The sequence below is a fragment of the Gallus gallus genome, chromosome 6, assembly GCF_016699485.2.
Source record: "Gallus gallus isolate bGalGal1 chromosome 6, bGalGal1.mat.broiler.GRCg7b, whole genome shotgun sequence".
NCBI classification, from domain to species: Eukaryota; Metazoa; Chordata; class Aves; order Galliformes; family Phasianidae; genus Gallus; species Gallus gallus.
Genome location: NC_052537.1, coordinates 12328286 through 12345552, shown reverse-complemented (window position 1 = coordinate 12345552; position 17267 = coordinate 12328286). Strand labels below are relative to the sequence as shown.

The following is a 17267-nucleotide window of genomic DNA, read 5'->3' as shown; positions in this document are numbered from 1 at the left end:
GTCACACGTAAGAACCGCTGCCACCGCCTTCAGGGCGGACACAAGAACCGAGTGTGATGCTTGTCACCATTAAAGGAAAAGGAAGCAAAGAAGAGAAAAAGTTCAAGAAGGAAAGATGAACAGCATTTACCCCAAATCTGGAATTGCAAGAGGGCTGTGGTGCTCAAAAACCCAGAAGAATCATTTTGAAATCTGGACTTCTTGTCCTTAGAGCTCTCCCATGAGACGGCAGGGGATTTTTTCAATGCTTCTGACTGTTATTGCAAAAGGGGGAAGAAAAGACAAATCAGAAAGATGAGAAGCTGGTGGAGCACAAGGTCAGCAATAATGTGACTCGACGGTATTATTGAATCCAGCCAAGGTTAATCAGAGAAGCTAAGCTTTTACCTTGGTGCCTTCGCCAGGTGCCTAAAAATGATGTAAGGATCCAGACCAGGAAACATTAGATCCTCTTATTCCTGCCTCACAAAGAAGTATTTGCAAGACCCTGGTTAATTAAACCAATAAACCACAAGTGAAGGCCTGGCCGAGTGCCACGTTTGTACCAGCGTGTTGCACAGGGGTGTTGCATTAACAGCTGTTATCCCACCCCAGCAGGGCAGGGGAGGTGAGGCAGGGAGCAGGAAAGGAGCAGTGGCAGAAAACAACGCAAACCAGCTGATTTTCAATTAACGGCTGAAATAAAAATGAAGCGCTTTTAGCACTCGGCCTTCAAAGTGCCAATACTCTTAAATAACACAGCTACCTGGCCCTTCTATAGCCCTATTAAATCAACTTCATTTGTTTTAAGCAAAGCTGAGCGGTACTTATTTAACAAGAGCTTCTTCAAGCATGACTCGACATGCAGAGAGGAATCCTTCCAGGGCAGACAGAAGTGGCTTGGAGGGATGCTGGGAGAAGACATTTCTCTCTGGACTAGAAATTGCTCACCAAATTACAGCCCCTGGCCAGGGGACAAGCGCTGGAGGTTGGAATCCTCTGCATCTGGCCAAGCTAGGATGCATCCTACTTCACCCCAGAAGATGTGCTGATGTCTCTGGTGCTAAGCAGCAAACCTCCAGGTTTTAAGCACTCACGGCTTCAAGTTTCACTCCTTTTGCCTGTCATTATCTTTCACTTGAGTTCCTGTATCCTGATCTCTTTGTAAGTCGTATGGTAAGATCCACTTAACTCCAATCTCCTCATCTTTGATATGCAACATAACTAATTCTTAATGGCAGTCTCCTTCCCTCTGTTAAAGAGCACTCCAGAAACACCTCGGTGTTACAGCCAAACCTACACAAAGCCCCTGAATTTTGTTCTCACTCAGCTGCTGGTTCTCCATGCCCAAGTAACCCTTGTCTGCATGTGACTGAGGCTCTCATGTGCTCAGCACGAAGCTCCTCGGCACCTTCAGAGCAGATTTTGACAAGTGCACATTAATTGTTATTGAAACTGGAAATACAGAGACAGTGACCACCAGCCAGATGAGAGTGTGAGGTGAGGCTAAGCACCATTATGCTGAATTTCCTTCCTGTGATGTCATGATGATGGACATAATCACAAAAATATTTTGCAAGAACACATTCTCATCTCTCTTCAAGATACCAATAATCAGCAGCTAATGCTCTTTGCCCTGCTAGAGCTTGTTTAACTTCTTGAGAAATTAATTACCTGCCCTTATGGTAGGGCTGACACAAACACCACTGATTGTTCAATGGCTCAAAGTCAAAGCTGCCACAACAGAAAAACCACCATCATTCAAAGCTGTTATTAGTTAAAGCAAAACTTTCGTTACGTAAAGCTTAAAGAAAAAAGCAGCAATATCGTTTGCGATGCATGCGGGAGCACATCTCACTTCACACTCAGATGAATTCGGAAAACGGCCCCAGCTCTCCAGCACTATCATCGTAGTCTGAAATGCAGATTAAAGACATAGGGAAGGAAGAACACCACACTGGGAACACAAATACTTTGCTTCTCACCTGCCTCCACACATCTAATTTTAAATCCTTCCTCTGTGCTTTGCCTTCAGGGCACTCCAAAGCGCAGCACTGAACCGAGGGAGCTCAGCTCTGGGTTTAACCATGCTCCTCATCCAGCACTGCAGGCTCACATTCCCCAGGCACCTCTCCCTCGGGGTGCACCCATGTTCCAGCTGCAGGAGATCACCCCACAGCCACCCCAAGGGCAGGACGGTGCCACACAGCCCCTCCATCTCACAATGGATAAGTGGAAAATGGGACAAAGCTGGGATTATTATTCAAGGCTTCCAAACCAGGAGGGATGGGGGAGGCTAGAAAATGTCACAGGCTTCTTGCGGACGTGACACAGGCTGGCTTGTGGGCAAATTAACGCGAGCAGGAGAACTCGCTCAGGCTCATCAGGGTAATGAAATGTGATATCCACTGGAGAACGCAGGGGCAGGGACACGCTCCACTTTGCTGTAGCAGCGATGCCCTTTAGACAAAAGACTCCCTGGTGAAATGCAAAACAACTCCGGGATGGAGTGTATTCAAACAGGATCCAAGGACAGCAGAGCCATAACCACGCGCACAGATCCCTGCTGCGTATTTCTGGGCTGTATGGGGACACGCCAGCACGCACTCAGGGACGCCGGTGCTCAGAAAACACTACCATTTTTCTCTTCACTTCCTGCCCTCTGTCAGTCCTGTTGTTCAGAGCTCAGATAAAAAGATCTCGCCAAAAAAATAGGCTGATTGCATCTCCAGGTCACATACGTCAGCCAAAGGTTCCTTAGGATTGCTTTTGGGCACCACTGAAAGCAAACCAACCTGGCAACCCCCTCCTCACACCCAGCCCCCCCTCCTCCCCTGAACATCAACCCCTAACCCTTTCCTGGGAGGACAGACAGATCCCAGCTGGCTGAGCTCTTGCTGAACTCCCCTGGTTTGAGGCTGCTGGCTCTTATGTTGCCCTGTGTCATCCTCACAGCATGCAAGGCCATTTTCCCACTAACACACAGCATGGCCCAGCCACTACCTGGCACTTGGCACACCATCACCAGAACTGCCAGTCCCATCTCAAGATAGCGATTCTAGCGAAGAGGAAAATGCAGAGATTGCAGCTTTAGCTTCACTTTTCACACCTTCCCTCGCAGAGGAAATGCTGCATTAAGATGTTGGATGAAGCATAACACTTCCCACTCTCCCCATCTCAATTTGAGACACAGAGCCCTCCATTACACAATCCCAAATTGCTGTGTTTGGGCGTGCCAGAATATGGCAGTTGATTTGTTAAATCATTTATTTGGCACTGCTGGGACTTCAGTTTATTTAACAAGTGCATCTCCAAAGATGCCAACACGTGTCCCTTTAAAAACAGGCTGTGGTGAACCGGCCTTCTCTGGCAAGGTCAGCCCTAAACCCATCTTCTGGGCTTTGATAGCGGCAGCGTCCAGGTTTTTATTTCTCCCTATAGTGGTTTCCTTAGTTGGTTTCTGTTAGGAGTTTTAAGAGGCTGTTGCAAAAACGTTGACTTTGCAAACCAAGTTTCTACTTCGGAGCAATTTATCTAATACGCAGCACCTTAATTTGGGTATGCGTTTTAAGAATGCTTGTCCAGGCAGCAAGCCGCAGAGCTTGGGGAAGTTACATAAATCACTACATTTACATTTGTATATGCTAACAAGAAATGAATGCCTCTTTCCCTTCCAGTTAGCGTTTGCGTGTGTCACAAGCAGCGCCGCTCCCTCTCCCCACCTTTCCCACTGTCTTTAGGATATGGCTACAGAAATTGTCATATCGAATTACACTGATAACCATCTCATTTAGTGCTCTCTCTACAATAAGACTCCACACCAGCTGCTACAGAGGAACATTTAACACTCCCCATAATTGACAATGATGGAACAGCACTACCACAAGGGACATATTTCCTCTGCATTAGGGGACCCCCTCCCCTTTCCTTCAGCATTTTGTCATTTATATCTTTATCAGAGCTCACACACCTGTGAACGTTATACGCTGAGAAAATCTGAGAGTCAGCAGTTGTCTTCTGGCAATGAGTTCTGCAGGTAAACACATTAATTGGGTGTGCAACACATTCCTTCTCGTATTGCCACTTCTCTCCTCAAAAACACTTCATGAGGGCACAGATTTGTGTTGTCGGGTGACTTGCACACCTTGATCATCTGCTTTCTCTTCTTCTGCGAACAGAAACAGCCCCGGCAATGTCAGAAAGGACAGGTTTAAAAAATACAAGGCTGGCTGCAGCAGGGAAGGCTCCCCTTCTCCCCTATCTCCCCAAACCTTCTGCTTGTGCTGGATCGCCCTTTCTGCTCGTTGGAGGTTCCAGGCAGCTCGCCAGCTATTCTCACCCATGGCTTCAAGACCTCCCATTGCCAGAAGAGCTTCCAAAAGAATGAGGCAGACTGGAGCCAGCTGGAAAGCCCTCCCTCCTGTGGGACAGACACACCGGGCCACACGCAGCTCCAGCTCCCGTGCACGACAGACACTGCTAATTAGATGTCACAGGGAGGGGACAGTGCTGGGCTGGCTTGCAGAGTTCAGCTTTCTCCCACAACAGGGAAATTTGTGGCGTAATTAAAATGAAATGTTGGTGCCTGTGTTCCATGTTGAAATATTGATGGAGGAAAGCATAAAGCATTTTATGAGTGCGTGCTTCCATTTTGTGATTTACTGCCCCCAAACACCGTTTTCACAGAATCAACACAGGAAAGAAAGGGGGAGAGAAGGAAGGGCCATGGTGGCTTTTATTGATGTGGAAAAAAGGGAATGGAATTGGAGCAAGTTAAATACAATGTACCGAGAGATACTCCTTCACTCTGAAGTTCCTGGGCAGCAGGAGTTCCTTCACACCTGGAAGGGTTGGCTGAGGTCATTGGAAGAAAAGAACCCACAGCTGCTGTGCAAAGACACCCAGGAAAGGCTCCGGACATCAAGGCCACGTCCATCACCTCCATTTACCCACCACTGTGCTTTTCTCAGTGGCCCTGCCAAGTCTGGTTTGGCCCAGTGAAGGGTGGAGAGGAAATATTCAGAGAGCTCTAATTAGTGATTTAATTACGGTGCAGATGAAGACAGCAGCCTTTGCCATTGCTGCAGCAAGGGCAGCAGCTAACTCTGCCTGTAGCATCCTTGCCACAGGAACAAGTAGCAAATTTGCCTGCAGAATGAGTGAAATCCCAATTACTAGCCAAAGACGAGACTTCAGCATCCATCACACCTCGGGCAAGGAGAACACAGAACAGCAGGGTACCATCAGCAACCAGATCCAAGGAGGCGGAAGGAAATCGCACCAGCATCCAGGAGGACAATTTAAAATACATAGTTTCACTTCAATCAACCGCTACTGCTTTCCTTTTTACTTTGCCAAATCAATTAATGGGCTGCAGCAAGCGGGCAGGAGACTCAGAAAACATCGCCAGCCCCAGCGATGGTTGGGCTGGTGGCAGCACTGCCTTCTCCTTTCACTCCCTCCTCTTCCTCAAACCAGCTCACTGCAAGAGATGGATTGCTTTGGGAGCAGCTCTGCTACAGCAGCAGGGCCCAGCAGGTCTGCACTGAAGTGCACAGAGCTGGAGGGAGCTCATGTCCTGTCCCCTTCTGCTTCCCATCCTCCTTTCCTCATCAGCCCTACAGGAAACTGCTGCATCATGGAGAGACTTGCTGGCTCCATCTGAGCCAATCACAACCACCTTACACAGAGATATTGCAATACTTTGCTCCAAACCATCCGAAGAGCACTACTGCCAAATGCACAGCTAAATAGCCTCCCAGACTGCAGACTGACCATGGCTCTCCAAACTGACCACGCACCCAAAGCAAATGCACTCTTGCTGCTTCAGTTGCAGACCCAGGTATAATCACTTATTTTAATCACTACACGCTGCAAAAAATAAGTTTGTTTTCATTAGGACATCATTTTCTACCTAGTGCTCTTCCAAGCTGCATTCCCTTTGCTAAGCCCAAGAACTCTGCTTCCTGAGCCAGCTTAAACATATTACATTCTGACCATATCTTTGAATTCAAGCATTCACAGGTACAGCTTTGAACCCTCAGTACAAAGCACGTGTTGTCTCATAAGCACACTATATGCAGAAGCAAAAGAACCAAAAAACAGATGCAAACCCAAATTGAATATTCAAAGCTGGTTGATTAGAAGATTGCTTGCTGGCTGCATACGCTGTGAAAAAAAACTAAATTTCACTTTTTTTTTTAAACACGGATAAATGGGCTTTATACAACAGGGCAACTTTTTTGCAAGATGAATTTTTATATTCCGTGTTCCCTTTGCAAATAATTCACCCATTCCAATGAGCCAAAACACTTTTTGAAGTCCTTCGATTTAGCATTTACTCAGCAGAAAACATCAGCCAGAGAGGTCTGTAGAAAATTAAATATATGCACACATTGAGAAATCCGGTAAGTGATAGATACTGCTCAATGAAACTTTATGTGACCAATAGCTGCTGCTGGATGCGTGATTTAAAGGATGCGTTAAATACCTGAAGCTTTAACTAATCACTGTATAAATAACTTACAGTGGTGGTCCAAAGCAAGCGACTGATAGAGGACCTCAGCAGAGACATCGGAGGTGACCCTGAGTTAAGTTCTATGACCCAAGGGGAGGGGGACCAACTCCAGCATCCCAGGAGAACCAAATTCTTTTAGCTCAGAATCACACCAAGGTGACAAAAGGGGGAGTTCCTTCCCTGAAGGAAGGAAATTACATGGCTTCCCAATGTGAGCAAATGTTTGCCACATTACAGCAACATTTAGGAAACAAGCTCACAGATGGGCGAGGACAGCAATGCCCTCTGCTCCTGGAGAGCAAGGTTGGGCGTGCAGCAGTGGCTTCCAGGAAAACACCAGAAGTTGGGTGAGCTTTGGGAATGCTTCCCAGCAGCAGAACTCCTCCTTCCTGGTTTTGAGGTTGCACGTGCACTTTTGGTCAATTTTGGGCCACCTGTGCGTAGACAAAGCAACACCCCTGGCAAAGCTGGGTTTTGGTACGGAGGAAGGTAATTCAGACATCAATAAGCATCGATCTTCACTTTATTCCTTCTTGACCCGAGTACGTTTCTCAGGTAACTTAGAAAATGAGGATGATCACACGCTATTTACCTACCTTAAAAGAGCATCCCGCCCACCTTTTTCCCCCTGAGGATAATCACTTGGGATAAGAGGACAGGAGCTGAATTTACTGCCAGTCTTCTCCTTTTACCTTTTCTGCCCTCTACTCGTCGAGGATAAAACCTTTCACTGAGAATTGGGTCTTTAACACCACCGAGGGCTTGATTTTTCCTTGTCTCAGTTTCCTAGCTGTATAAATAAAACATCCCCACAAGCCATTACAGGCATAAGCCACTCAGAGAAGGAAATCTGTCTCCTTATGTGTCTGCAGAGCCTTGAAAAATAAAATTAAAATAAAAAATAAACTGACTTGTACCGAGGCTTCTCTACATTACTGGAAAACAAACAAAACAAGAATTAACAAAAGTGACCCCTGGGAGAGGAGAGCTGCACTTAAGATAAGCTTCCCAGGTATCTGGAGGAGTGCGGGGAATGATGATGGAATGGCTGTATCATACATACACACATTTGTTAGAGCAAATACCGACACAGCTGGGAGACATTGACAGCTCCGCGGAGTAAGACTAATTTCCAAGCACTGAAAATCATCTTGGCAGAAGGCTTAGGAGCAAAAATTATCCAGCCAATCTGACTGAGCGGCCGTAATTTCGGTGTCTAACACCTCTGTGATGCCTGAGCCACAAATGACTGTTCTGCATCAGCAGAAAGCAGAGGTCTCAATGCTTTTTGTTGACATGGCAGATTTGATCACAGGCAACAGCGATTTGGAAAATAAGATGGGTGCTGCTTGCATTTTGCACCATGCTTACTGCCAGGAAAGATACAGACACGGGGAAAAGAGGGAGAAGATCTTGGCTCGTTCTCCCATTTAAGTTTCCTCCAAGCTCCAAAATAACCTTTCTGGGGCTCTGTAAAAAGAAAAAGCAATTCCACACCCTAAAGCAGAGCTAAGCCCTCAGCAGCATAAATGAAAGCAAAATAAAAGCAGCGCGGTACTCCTCCATCTTAAACTAAACATGGAGCAGATCTCAGGTCACCTCTGAAATTTAATTGCAAGATGGGTAAAAGGTTTTCACTGTCTTGTGGTGCCAGCTCCTCCCTATGGCTGGTTATTTTTGTCAATGAACTGCATGCAAAACATGACCCAGAAGCACAGCGATGAAAGCCCGATTCTTCTGGTTCAGAGCTCGTATGGCAACAATTTTGCAGCACAATTTGATGAAAGCTATGTGCCCCTGCTACAAAGAGCAACGCTAAGTCACAGCCTCTGCACCGCAGAACTGCAGCAGCACCGGGAGGATACCCAGATACACAGGCGCTTTAAGAAGTAAAAAGCAGTCTTCTCTCCCCTCAGCTGCCTTGAGAGGGAGCGGAGATGGCTGGAATTAAACACGGCTCTATTTTACTGTAGCAAACTTCTCTGCCCAGTCTGCGCATCAGCGACAATTTGCAGTATTTCATCTCTCCCTTCCTTGCCATGCTTGCCACAGGAGCTCTTTATCCTCAGACTTTGAAGCGAGCTGCTACGTTATTTAATTTCCTACCCCCAGTGGCTGAAGCACAGTGGCATTTTGCTTTCTTAAGATTGCTACATACACTGTTTTCCCATTAATTTTTATCCTGCTTTGAACAAACAGCATGGTCCAGTGGTCGTTCCCACTGATAGCAAGAACAAGCAAAGCGGATGAATTCCGTATGTAAGAAGCAGCACAAACTCATTAGGTTGGGGAAAAATAGAGGTGGTAAAATAAATAGCAGAGTAACCTCATCAAAGGAGATCTGGGAAATAAAACTCACAATCCTACTGCAGAGCAAAGCTCCCGGGGTCAGTCAATGTCCCCTCCAGCAGCCTCACCTGACACTGTCTCCAGGGAAATAATGCCTTAGCACTTCTCTCTCTCCACTCGCTGGTCATCCTCCCTGTACATGGCAGTCACTCTTCCCTTCTAAAGCAACCACACATGGGAAATATCTCCCTAATCTCTGAGCAACGGCTTTCAGTTCATTTGGTTTGAACCCTGCCTTCAGACTGGAAGGACTGCTATGGCTCAAAGCTTGTCTATTTATTCTAATCCTACATGCTGGCCCAATCAAAGGTGTGTGTAGACCCCAGCCAGCCCATCTCCTGTCCCCACCTGCAAGACCTGATGTTAGGAAGTTGGACATAAACCAAGGAACAGGAAAACAGGAGTGGTATCCCAAGACCTGTAGCAGTCTGGCTGCTAAGACCTGTAGCCCAAGAGCTGTATCAGTCTGGCCCCAAAAGCATCCTCAGTGCTTTTGGGGCTACACAGGAGAATGTGCTGCAGGACTAGCAATGAGGCTTGGCTGGTGCACCAAGGGGTGCCTCTCACAAGACAGTCTGGCAATGAAGATTCCTTTCCACTTCACTGAAAGTCAGAGCATTCCGGGAAGCTCTCCCATTTCTCAGCGTTTTCCTGACCCCTAGTGACAAGATGCAGCTGTATCACAGCTGCTTAACATGCAGCACCCAGCTCTCCCTGCATAAACAAGGAGCAACACTCACTTTTTCAGACAGAGAAAGGCTTCCAGATCCATCAAGATACTCACCCTCTGCAACCCTTGTGAGATTTGCCAGAAAATCCAACCTGCTTAGCAAAGAAACGCACATGTGTCCCAAAAGCCGGGAAGCACACTGAGTCCCCTTGCAGTGGGCTCCAGCTGAGGCCCAGAGAGGTCAGGTTATGTGATCAATCCATCACCAGGCTGGACAAAGCAAGGGCTGGGAAGAAGGTAATTTGGATGTATTACCTTCCCCCAGGGCAAACACACCCTGTCACAGGAATCAAAGTCAAAGCAGTACTGGAGCACAGCTCTTATGGGGAGCGGCTGAGGGAGCTGGGATGGGTCAGTCTGGAGAAGAGGAAACCTTTTCAGAGGTTTCAGGGGAAACCTTATTGCTCCCTACAACTGCCTCAGTGGGTCAGTGAGCAGGTGGGGATGGGCTGACAGTTGGACTTGGTGATCCAAGAAGTCTTTTCCCACCCTAACAATCCCATGGTTCTTTTTGTAGCAGCCCTGATTTACTCTCTTCATTCTGCTGTGGCAAACTTCAAGCCCACACTGACTTTGAGGGAACAACTCTACGAGCAGAAGGCTCACACGGGGCTAATCAGCAGTTTATCTCTATTTATCAGGCCCTTTTGTCAAATTAAACTTGTCACGACTGCCATAAATCCCCACCCCCACTCACCTCCCCCAGTGTTAAAGAAACTCTAGTTAAATCTATTGTACCAGCAGAGCAGTTGATGGAAGGACAGTGCTCAGCGAGCTGAGCCCTACCATGGGACCAGAGCCCGTTCCAAGTCACTCACTCAGACATAGCTAACATGGATGCAAGCTCTGAAAATGCATTCCCACTACATTCCTGAGGCACTGCAGCTAGTTAATTGTTGCCCTGCTGACTAAGCAACCACCCCTCCCTACCCACAACACACAGGTTTCAGCCTCATCACAGGAGCGACCTCAAAATCATCAGCACAAACCTCTCATGTAGCACTGGAGGACGGCCACCCTTCCTCCAAAGTACAATTTAAAACAAACACACAGCCCTGGAAATGCACCCTGTTAGCCCAGAGCCATCAGCAAACACCACAGAGCTGGGTCAGCAGCTTTCCTAACAGCCACAGCAAAGCCGCCGCTTTCTTTGCTGGGTAATCCCATTTGCCTGGTGAGAGGGCCCAAGATGCAAAAAAGAATCAGTGTGAATTTAGCAATGACTGGAACCGCACCAATGCTAACACCAACCTCACGCTCAGCTCTTCCTGAGGGATGCCCAGAAAAGCACACGTGCTGGAAGATGACTCAGAGCAGGTCTTTAATGCTATTAAGCTGGGAGCCAGCGCAGACTCTTAAAAATAAATAAACACTTGTTACAGTGTCAGAGCCTGGGGATCCTGCTGAGCTCCTTTCTCATCAGCAGCAAGGGCCATGCTCTCCACATCTTTGACTTGATGGCAAGCGGGCTCAATGCTGCAGCTGGCACACTCACAGGAGGGAGCTGGTGTCCCTCTTCCTCCAAAAAGGACCATCAGAAGGCTTGGGAACTGGACAACGTGAACACTGGGGAAGTCAAAAAGCAAACCTTGACATGGATGCCAACTGAAGTAGCTTCCACAGCCAGCTGGATTTTGTTAAAAAGGTACAGACAAAATAATAACCACAGATTAGTGATGTGAGGTCTCCCTCCATGAGTGCAGAAACCCCCCGGGTATGTTACAGCAACGCACACAAGCTATGCTGACACTGACCTAGCCTCAAATAAGCACAGCTCTAAACTAGGCAAAAAGAGAGGGGAAAAGAACAGCAATCTCTGCCCTGTGACAGGCACAGTCCCACCACAGGGCTGCAAAATACTCTGAGCAAACACCTTGCCAAACAGCGCTCAATTAATCATTAAAAGCAAATGTAGAGTCCCATCTGAAGGAGAGAAATGAAAGCAGTGCAGAGGGGAATTCATGCAGCCAGTCAAAGGGTCGCCCAGCCCCAATTTCACACGTACACAGAGGGAAATCACAACTGCCCTGTTGACACCTCTCAGCAGAAGCACGGGAGATCTCTCTGGCAGAAAGGTGTGCAAGGCTGGCAGTTAAGGCCTGATTTATATGGTAGGAGAGAAAACTGTTACAAAGGAGCTGGGTAATCAGTAGATACACTGTAATTAGCGTATCCATGATTTTCCACTTTGCTACATCGTTGCTTCCTTAACCTGCCTATGCCTCTACTCGCAGGGAGCACGATAAGGCAAGCACCAGTCCTGCAACACAAACCAGTGCCAAGAGAATATTCTGTTGGCCTTTTCCAACCTTGCAAACAATCCCAGCTCCTGGTGTCATTGCTGGAAGCTGCACAGCACTCCTCCTCCTGTATTCCACATCAAAACCTTCAGCTTCAGGTCTACCGAGGGGTACTGATCTACCCAGGTACTGAGCTGCCTTCCAAGCTCCTCTCCCCACACAATGGGGCAGGACAAAATAGATGCTCATTTTTCCTTTCTGTTATCACAGCAGGTAAATTTGCAACAGACTACAAAGGAAGGACGTGCTTTCCTCCAACAGGTCTGCTGGAGAAACAAATTGTCTCCGTGGCACTCGGGGACTCTAAAAGCAGAAAGCAAGATGTGCGTGAGCACACAGAACCTAAGCTTAGAGTTGGAAAGGACTTCTGTTGGCCATGTAGTCCAACTCCCTTGCAACGCACAGGGACACGTCAGCTCGATCAGGTTGCCCAGAGCCTGATCCAGCCTCACTCTGAAAGTCTCCAGGGACGGGGCACCAACCACATCCCCGTGCAACCTGTGCAAGTGGCTCAGCACCCTCTCTGCAGTGCAACCGCCCCGACGCCCGCAGGAGCACGAGCGGCCCCCTGCGCCAACCCCGGCCCCGGGAGACGCGTGGGGCCGAGGGCAGCGGCCGCCGTGGGTGGACCCGACCCCTCGCCACGCCTCCCGCGGCCCCGCCACGCCGCCCGCCCCGCCGCCCGCACAGCGCCCGGCCGGCACCGCCGCGGAGGCCACGGACAGCCGCGGGCCATGGTAAGTGGGCAGCGGGCAGGGCGGCCGCCGCTCCGAGGGCGAGGACGGGGAAGGAAGGCTAAGGCGGCGGCTGCGGCGCTCGAGGAGGGAGGCGGGAGGGGAGGGAGGAAGGAGCGGAGCCGGGAGGTGCGGTTAATGAGTAACGCGGGCAGCTCTGCTGGCCGCCGCCGGCTTACCGGAGTGCTGGGAGAGGGAAAGGCTGCGGCACGGCGAGCGTGGCCCTGCCGAAATCCTGCCCTGCACGCGTGGCCCCCGCTCGTGCCGCTCCGGCTGCAAAGCCCACGCGGGGCCTCGTCGCAGCCTGCTCGTGCCGGGGCTGTCCCCCCTCTGCCTAAGGCAGGCGGCACAGCACCCTTACGGGGACGACGCTGTTAGGGCAGGGAGGGTCGGTTTGGGAGTTGAGGTCGGTTTGTGGGTTGAGAGGTGAGCTCTCCCCATTTCCCATGCTTAGGTCCTTCACCTGTGTTGCACAACACTGTCCTGCGGGCAAAAATACAAATAACAACCAAACAATGCCTCCGTGGTGGAGAGCCAGCGAAAGAAAACAAAATAATTACACGCCCCCCGGTGCAAACGATGTGTTTTAAAAGAGTGAGCACGCACGAAGGCATGGACGTGGCCTACCAAAGCAGCGTACTGCACGGGGACAGCAGCAGTGCCCGGCCCCACGTCGCCCGGTTGCTAAGCCACCCGCCAGCCTTACCACGTCACCGCGAGGGCCGAGGGTTTATTGCACCGAGCACTGTTTGCTCACCGCCTCGAAAGGTGGAACTCCGGAGGGGGTGCAAGCCAAAATGTGGCACAAAGCAAAGGGCGGCATCGGGGGCTTGCAGCGAGGAAGGCTGTCCCCAAACGTAGGAGGGGAAGGACACTGTTGCAGGGCTGGCATCCAGCCCACACAGGTGGTTGGGTCTTCCTTAAGTGCAAAACCAAGGAAGAGTCCACAAAAGCAGCATCAGCTCCTTGGCTGTCCTTCTGTGCTTCGCTGACTGGAGGAAAGGATGATTTGCCTTGTCTGGTCAGCAGCCCTTAGGACTCTGCTTGGGCATGGACACTCAGAAGCTGCTCCTAAGCAGCTGAGCAGACACTCAAAGAAAGAGCAGGCTGTGTTGGTTGAGACGAACATCAAACTCACCACACTTTGTCCTTAAGCACACAGGAAAAACTAATTGCAAAAACATGTTGGTCTTTGCTAGTGAGAAAACAATCCTCATCCATTCAGAAAGGATTCAGCTGCCAGGATAGAATCTTTCACATAGAGCAGCACCCATCTCCACTCACCACTGCCCTCCCCACTGAGCCAGCAGACAGCATGAAGAACCCCCTGCTTCAGTTTCATCTTTGCCATATGCAGGAGCTGAAGCCAAGAATTGGAGCTTTTTTCCCCCTTGAAGACCAAATAACAGCAGCTGTGCCAGAGAGCAGAAGACAACACTAAATCACAGCCCCTCCCTCTGCCCTTTGTTACTCGCAGACAAACAGCCTCTTAAAATCCATCATAAGGAAGACTGAAAAGGATCTGAACTCCAATGAAGTGTGACTCACCTGTGATTCACACCGCTTTTCTTCTCCTCTAGAGGAGGTTTCCAGCACAATTGCCCTGCAAATAATCCTCCTGCTTCCAGGGGGTACCTCATAAACTTCAAAAGCAAGCAGGTCTCAGTTCTGGAAGTCATTACAGGTGTTTTCTTCCCTCCCCCCCTCCCCCCCACACACACAGCAAATTAAATGTTCATTTTGGAGCTTAACCACACACAGATATCATTTCTTAGTACTGCAGGCTATGATGAATGCATACACACAGCAGTAAGGTGTCCCAGGAGGCTCTCTTTGTTAGGTGGTTCACATCAGGAGACAGACCAGACTTCACTTGACCCAGGTATGTGCCAGAAGGTACCCAAGTTGCGGAGCAGAGGGCACCACTGATATCCCTCCATGCTCATCAAGCCCGCAGTTCAGGGCTGCACATGCATTCCATGCCTCCCAACCACTTTTACCTGCAACTCCACAACCTCTGGGTTGCCCCGTTTCTTTGCATATCTACTTCCTCCTGCCTCTGCCACGCTGATCTGCTTCTCTTCCCTTCCCTGGTGCCAGGCAGGTAAAGCCCACAGGTTGAATGCAGAGGAGAGGGAGCAGCTGCTGCCAAACCTGAGAGCCGTGGGGTGGAACGAGGTGGAAGGAAGAGATGCCATCTTCAAAGAGTTCCACTTCAAGGACTTCAACCGGGTATGAGCATTGGTGATACCAAGTTTGACAGCATGGAAAACCTATTTTACAGAGCAGGGAGCCCCACCTGCATGGCTCAGCCACATAAACCCCTCTTTTTCCTAAAACATGATGACCAAGCAAGATAATCTACCCAAGACACCAAAGTCCTTAATCCAGCACACAGTTTGTCAGGGAAAAGTTCCCCAAGAAGAAGACCCATAGAAAAGCCCAACAAGGATACAGAATATCCCATGTTCTTGCATTTGCCTAGATCCCTACAAACGCAGGGTGTAAAATTAATAGTAAAGGGGTGAAAAGCAATATAGCACAGGATAAGTAGTTCAGAGCTAACTTTTCTTTTTATTCCACCGAGCAGGCCTTTGGCTTCATGACCAGAGTGGCTCTGCAAGCAGAAAAACTGGATCACCACCCTGAATGGTTCAACGTGTATAATAAGGTAAGAAGCGTGGATGGCGGGGGCAATTGGAGCTCTTCAGGGAGCCAAACCCATTTGTCAGGCATAAAACAGCGCTCTGAGCAGCAAGTCCTGGTCAGATCAGCAGAACTTCTTCCCTTGGATGCTGTTCCCTTGGCACACCACAGATAGCCTATAGCTATGAGCCACAAATCTTCACCTCCCCCTTTTTTCTGCCCAGCTAGGCAGTAGCTATGGGTGTGCTAGCACCAGGGTTGCTTTTTTAGGTCAGTCCCAGAAGTAGCAGCAAGGGGAAAAGCTTCTGGAGAAAGGGAGTTGAAAGGCAGGCACAGCTAGCTGCTACGAACAATGCAATGGTAGCAGTCACTGCTTGTGGCCAGGAAAAATCCAAGGCAAAATGCCTCAACTCCTCTCCCATCCCAGTAAATTTTGCTAACCAGTTTGGAGAAAGTAGTAGTGCTACCTGCCTGACCAGATGCAATCAGTTGAGCAGTGGGGGAATGTGCTCCTGTGCTGTCTGCCAGCAGCACTCTGTCTTTCTGTCCGGTTTAGGTTCACATCACCTTGAGCACCCACGAGTGCACGGGTTTATCCGAGAGAGACATCAACTTGGCCAGCTTCATCGAGCAGGTTGCAGCTTCTCTCTCCTGACCGGAGAGAGACGTGTGAAGCCAAAAACGAGCCCTGCCGCAGCCATGACCCGCACCTTGCCTCGCCTCAATGACTGCACCTCACATTTTCTCCTGCTTCCCAGCCAGTGCCTAGACCCAGACTGCCTAAGACCACGCCAAGCTCCCTGCCCCAGCCTGGCATTTCAGACAGATGGAAGCATCCAGCAAGCCTTTACTCCCCTGCACATGCTTTCTCTCATCTTGCCACTTCCATACTTAACCCCTTTCTTTATCTGTGCACTACCCACCCACCTACTGCCGACCCTTGGAGGCTTTCAGGAACCATGCCCTTTTACCAGGAGTAACATTCCACAATTGCAGGAGTAAATCTTTCCAGAATATGACCCCATCCAGTCACTACTATTGCTTCTTACATACCAAAATATGCTTTACTACCCAAAACATGGTATGTTAACCCCTTGGTATCTCTATTACACACTGACAACTGCGATGTGCAATTTGGTTATTAATGTAACCTCTCTCTTAGCAGTATTATAAGAAGGCAAGTGATCTCACCCCTATTCTAAGTGGTTTTTAGTAGGATACCAACTGAAAATGTTTACAATAAAGTTCTCGGTTAACCTCATGTCAGTTTGGAAAATGGCCTCATTGTCAGAATTGTCCTAACGGGTTTTTCCAAGCCTGGTGCTGTCCTGACTGCTGTCTCAGGAAGGTGCTTCTTCCATGGAAAAGCTTCTTGATAAAGCAGCATGGAGAAGAGGCACGTGCCTTCCCAGGTCTGCACCTCAAAGCAAACAGGGTCTGAAAGAGAATGAGATTTTCAGAGCACTGCTTAGAAGCCAGAGCAGATCTGGAAAAACTGCTTGTGCTAAGATCTGAAGTGCCACTATCAGACCCAAGGCACAAACATAGGAGAAGCGCAACCAAAAGGGACAGAAGCAGCCAGGCATCAGGCCAGAGGCTGCTTACTGTGGCATACCTTCCATAAGAGGTTTTAGATGGGTTTGGTACTGTGAGATCCTCACTTCAGTAACTCAGTGTCTTGGCATTCAGGCAGGCTGCAGCCAAACTGCTGCTTTTTTGGAACAACAAGGCGGCTTTGCCAGGAAACCTACAGTAGCCTGGGAAGAAATATTTCCATAAGTAGCAAGAGAAAATCCATAGAAAATCCAACACATACAACTTTTGGTACCCTTCAACATCACACGCAAGCAGAAGTCACAGATACCACTTTCATCTTGACAGAATAGCAGAGCAGCTCTTGAGAAGATTTAATATTATTCATTCCTCCTGCCACAGACTAGGTTGAATATAAGCAAAGATCAAGAGCAATAGGTCCCCATCCATTCAAACCAGCACTGAAACAGAAAAAAAAT

The 17267-nt window shown here is 48.9% G+C and overlaps 1 protein-coding gene and 1 long non-coding RNA gene across 3 annotated transcripts in view; one reads left to right on the top strand and one right to left on the bottom strand.

Moving 5' to 3' along the window:
- LOC124418060 overlaps positions 1 to 12905 on the bottom strand; it is a 28849-nt gene extending 15944 nt beyond the window's left edge. Inside the window, exon 1 of the long non-coding RNA XR_006939605.1 lies at positions 12789 to 12905. This is a non-coding gene — a long non-coding RNA (uncharacterized LOC124418060). The remainder of the gene's footprint in view (positions 1 to 12788) is intronic.
- On the top strand, positions 12535 to 16516 carry PCBD1 (pterin-4 alpha-carbinolamine dehydratase 1). Of its 2 annotated transcripts, none has more exons than NM_204905.2 (4): positions 12535 to 12612; positions 14710 to 14841; positions 15200 to 15280; positions 15812 to 16447. In NM_204905.2, exons 1-4 carry the CDS (start codon positions 12610 to 12612, stop codon positions 15908 to 15910), a joined length of 315 nt encoding a protein of 104 aa, NP_990236.1. In that variant the 5' UTR covers positions 12535 to 12609; the 3' UTR covers positions 15911 to 16447. The 2 variants fall into 2 exon arrangements, with proteins under 2 accessions (NP_990236.1, XP_046798685.1); XM_046942729.1 differs by having other exon boundaries at positions 12562 to 12612; positions 14714 to 14841; positions 15812 to 16516.
- Positions 16517 to 17267: the final 751 nt, after the last annotated feature.

Coding starts and splice junctions, on each gene's coding strand:
- PCBD1 (NM_204905.2), top strand. Junction 14,842..15,199: donor ACTTCAAGGACTTCAACCGG/GTATGAGCATTG, acceptor TCCACCGAGCAG/GCCTTTGGCTTCATGACCAG. Junction 15,281..15,811: donor GGTTCAACGTGTATAATAAG/GTAAGAAGCGTG, acceptor TGTCCGGTTTAG/GTTCACATCACCTTGAGCAC.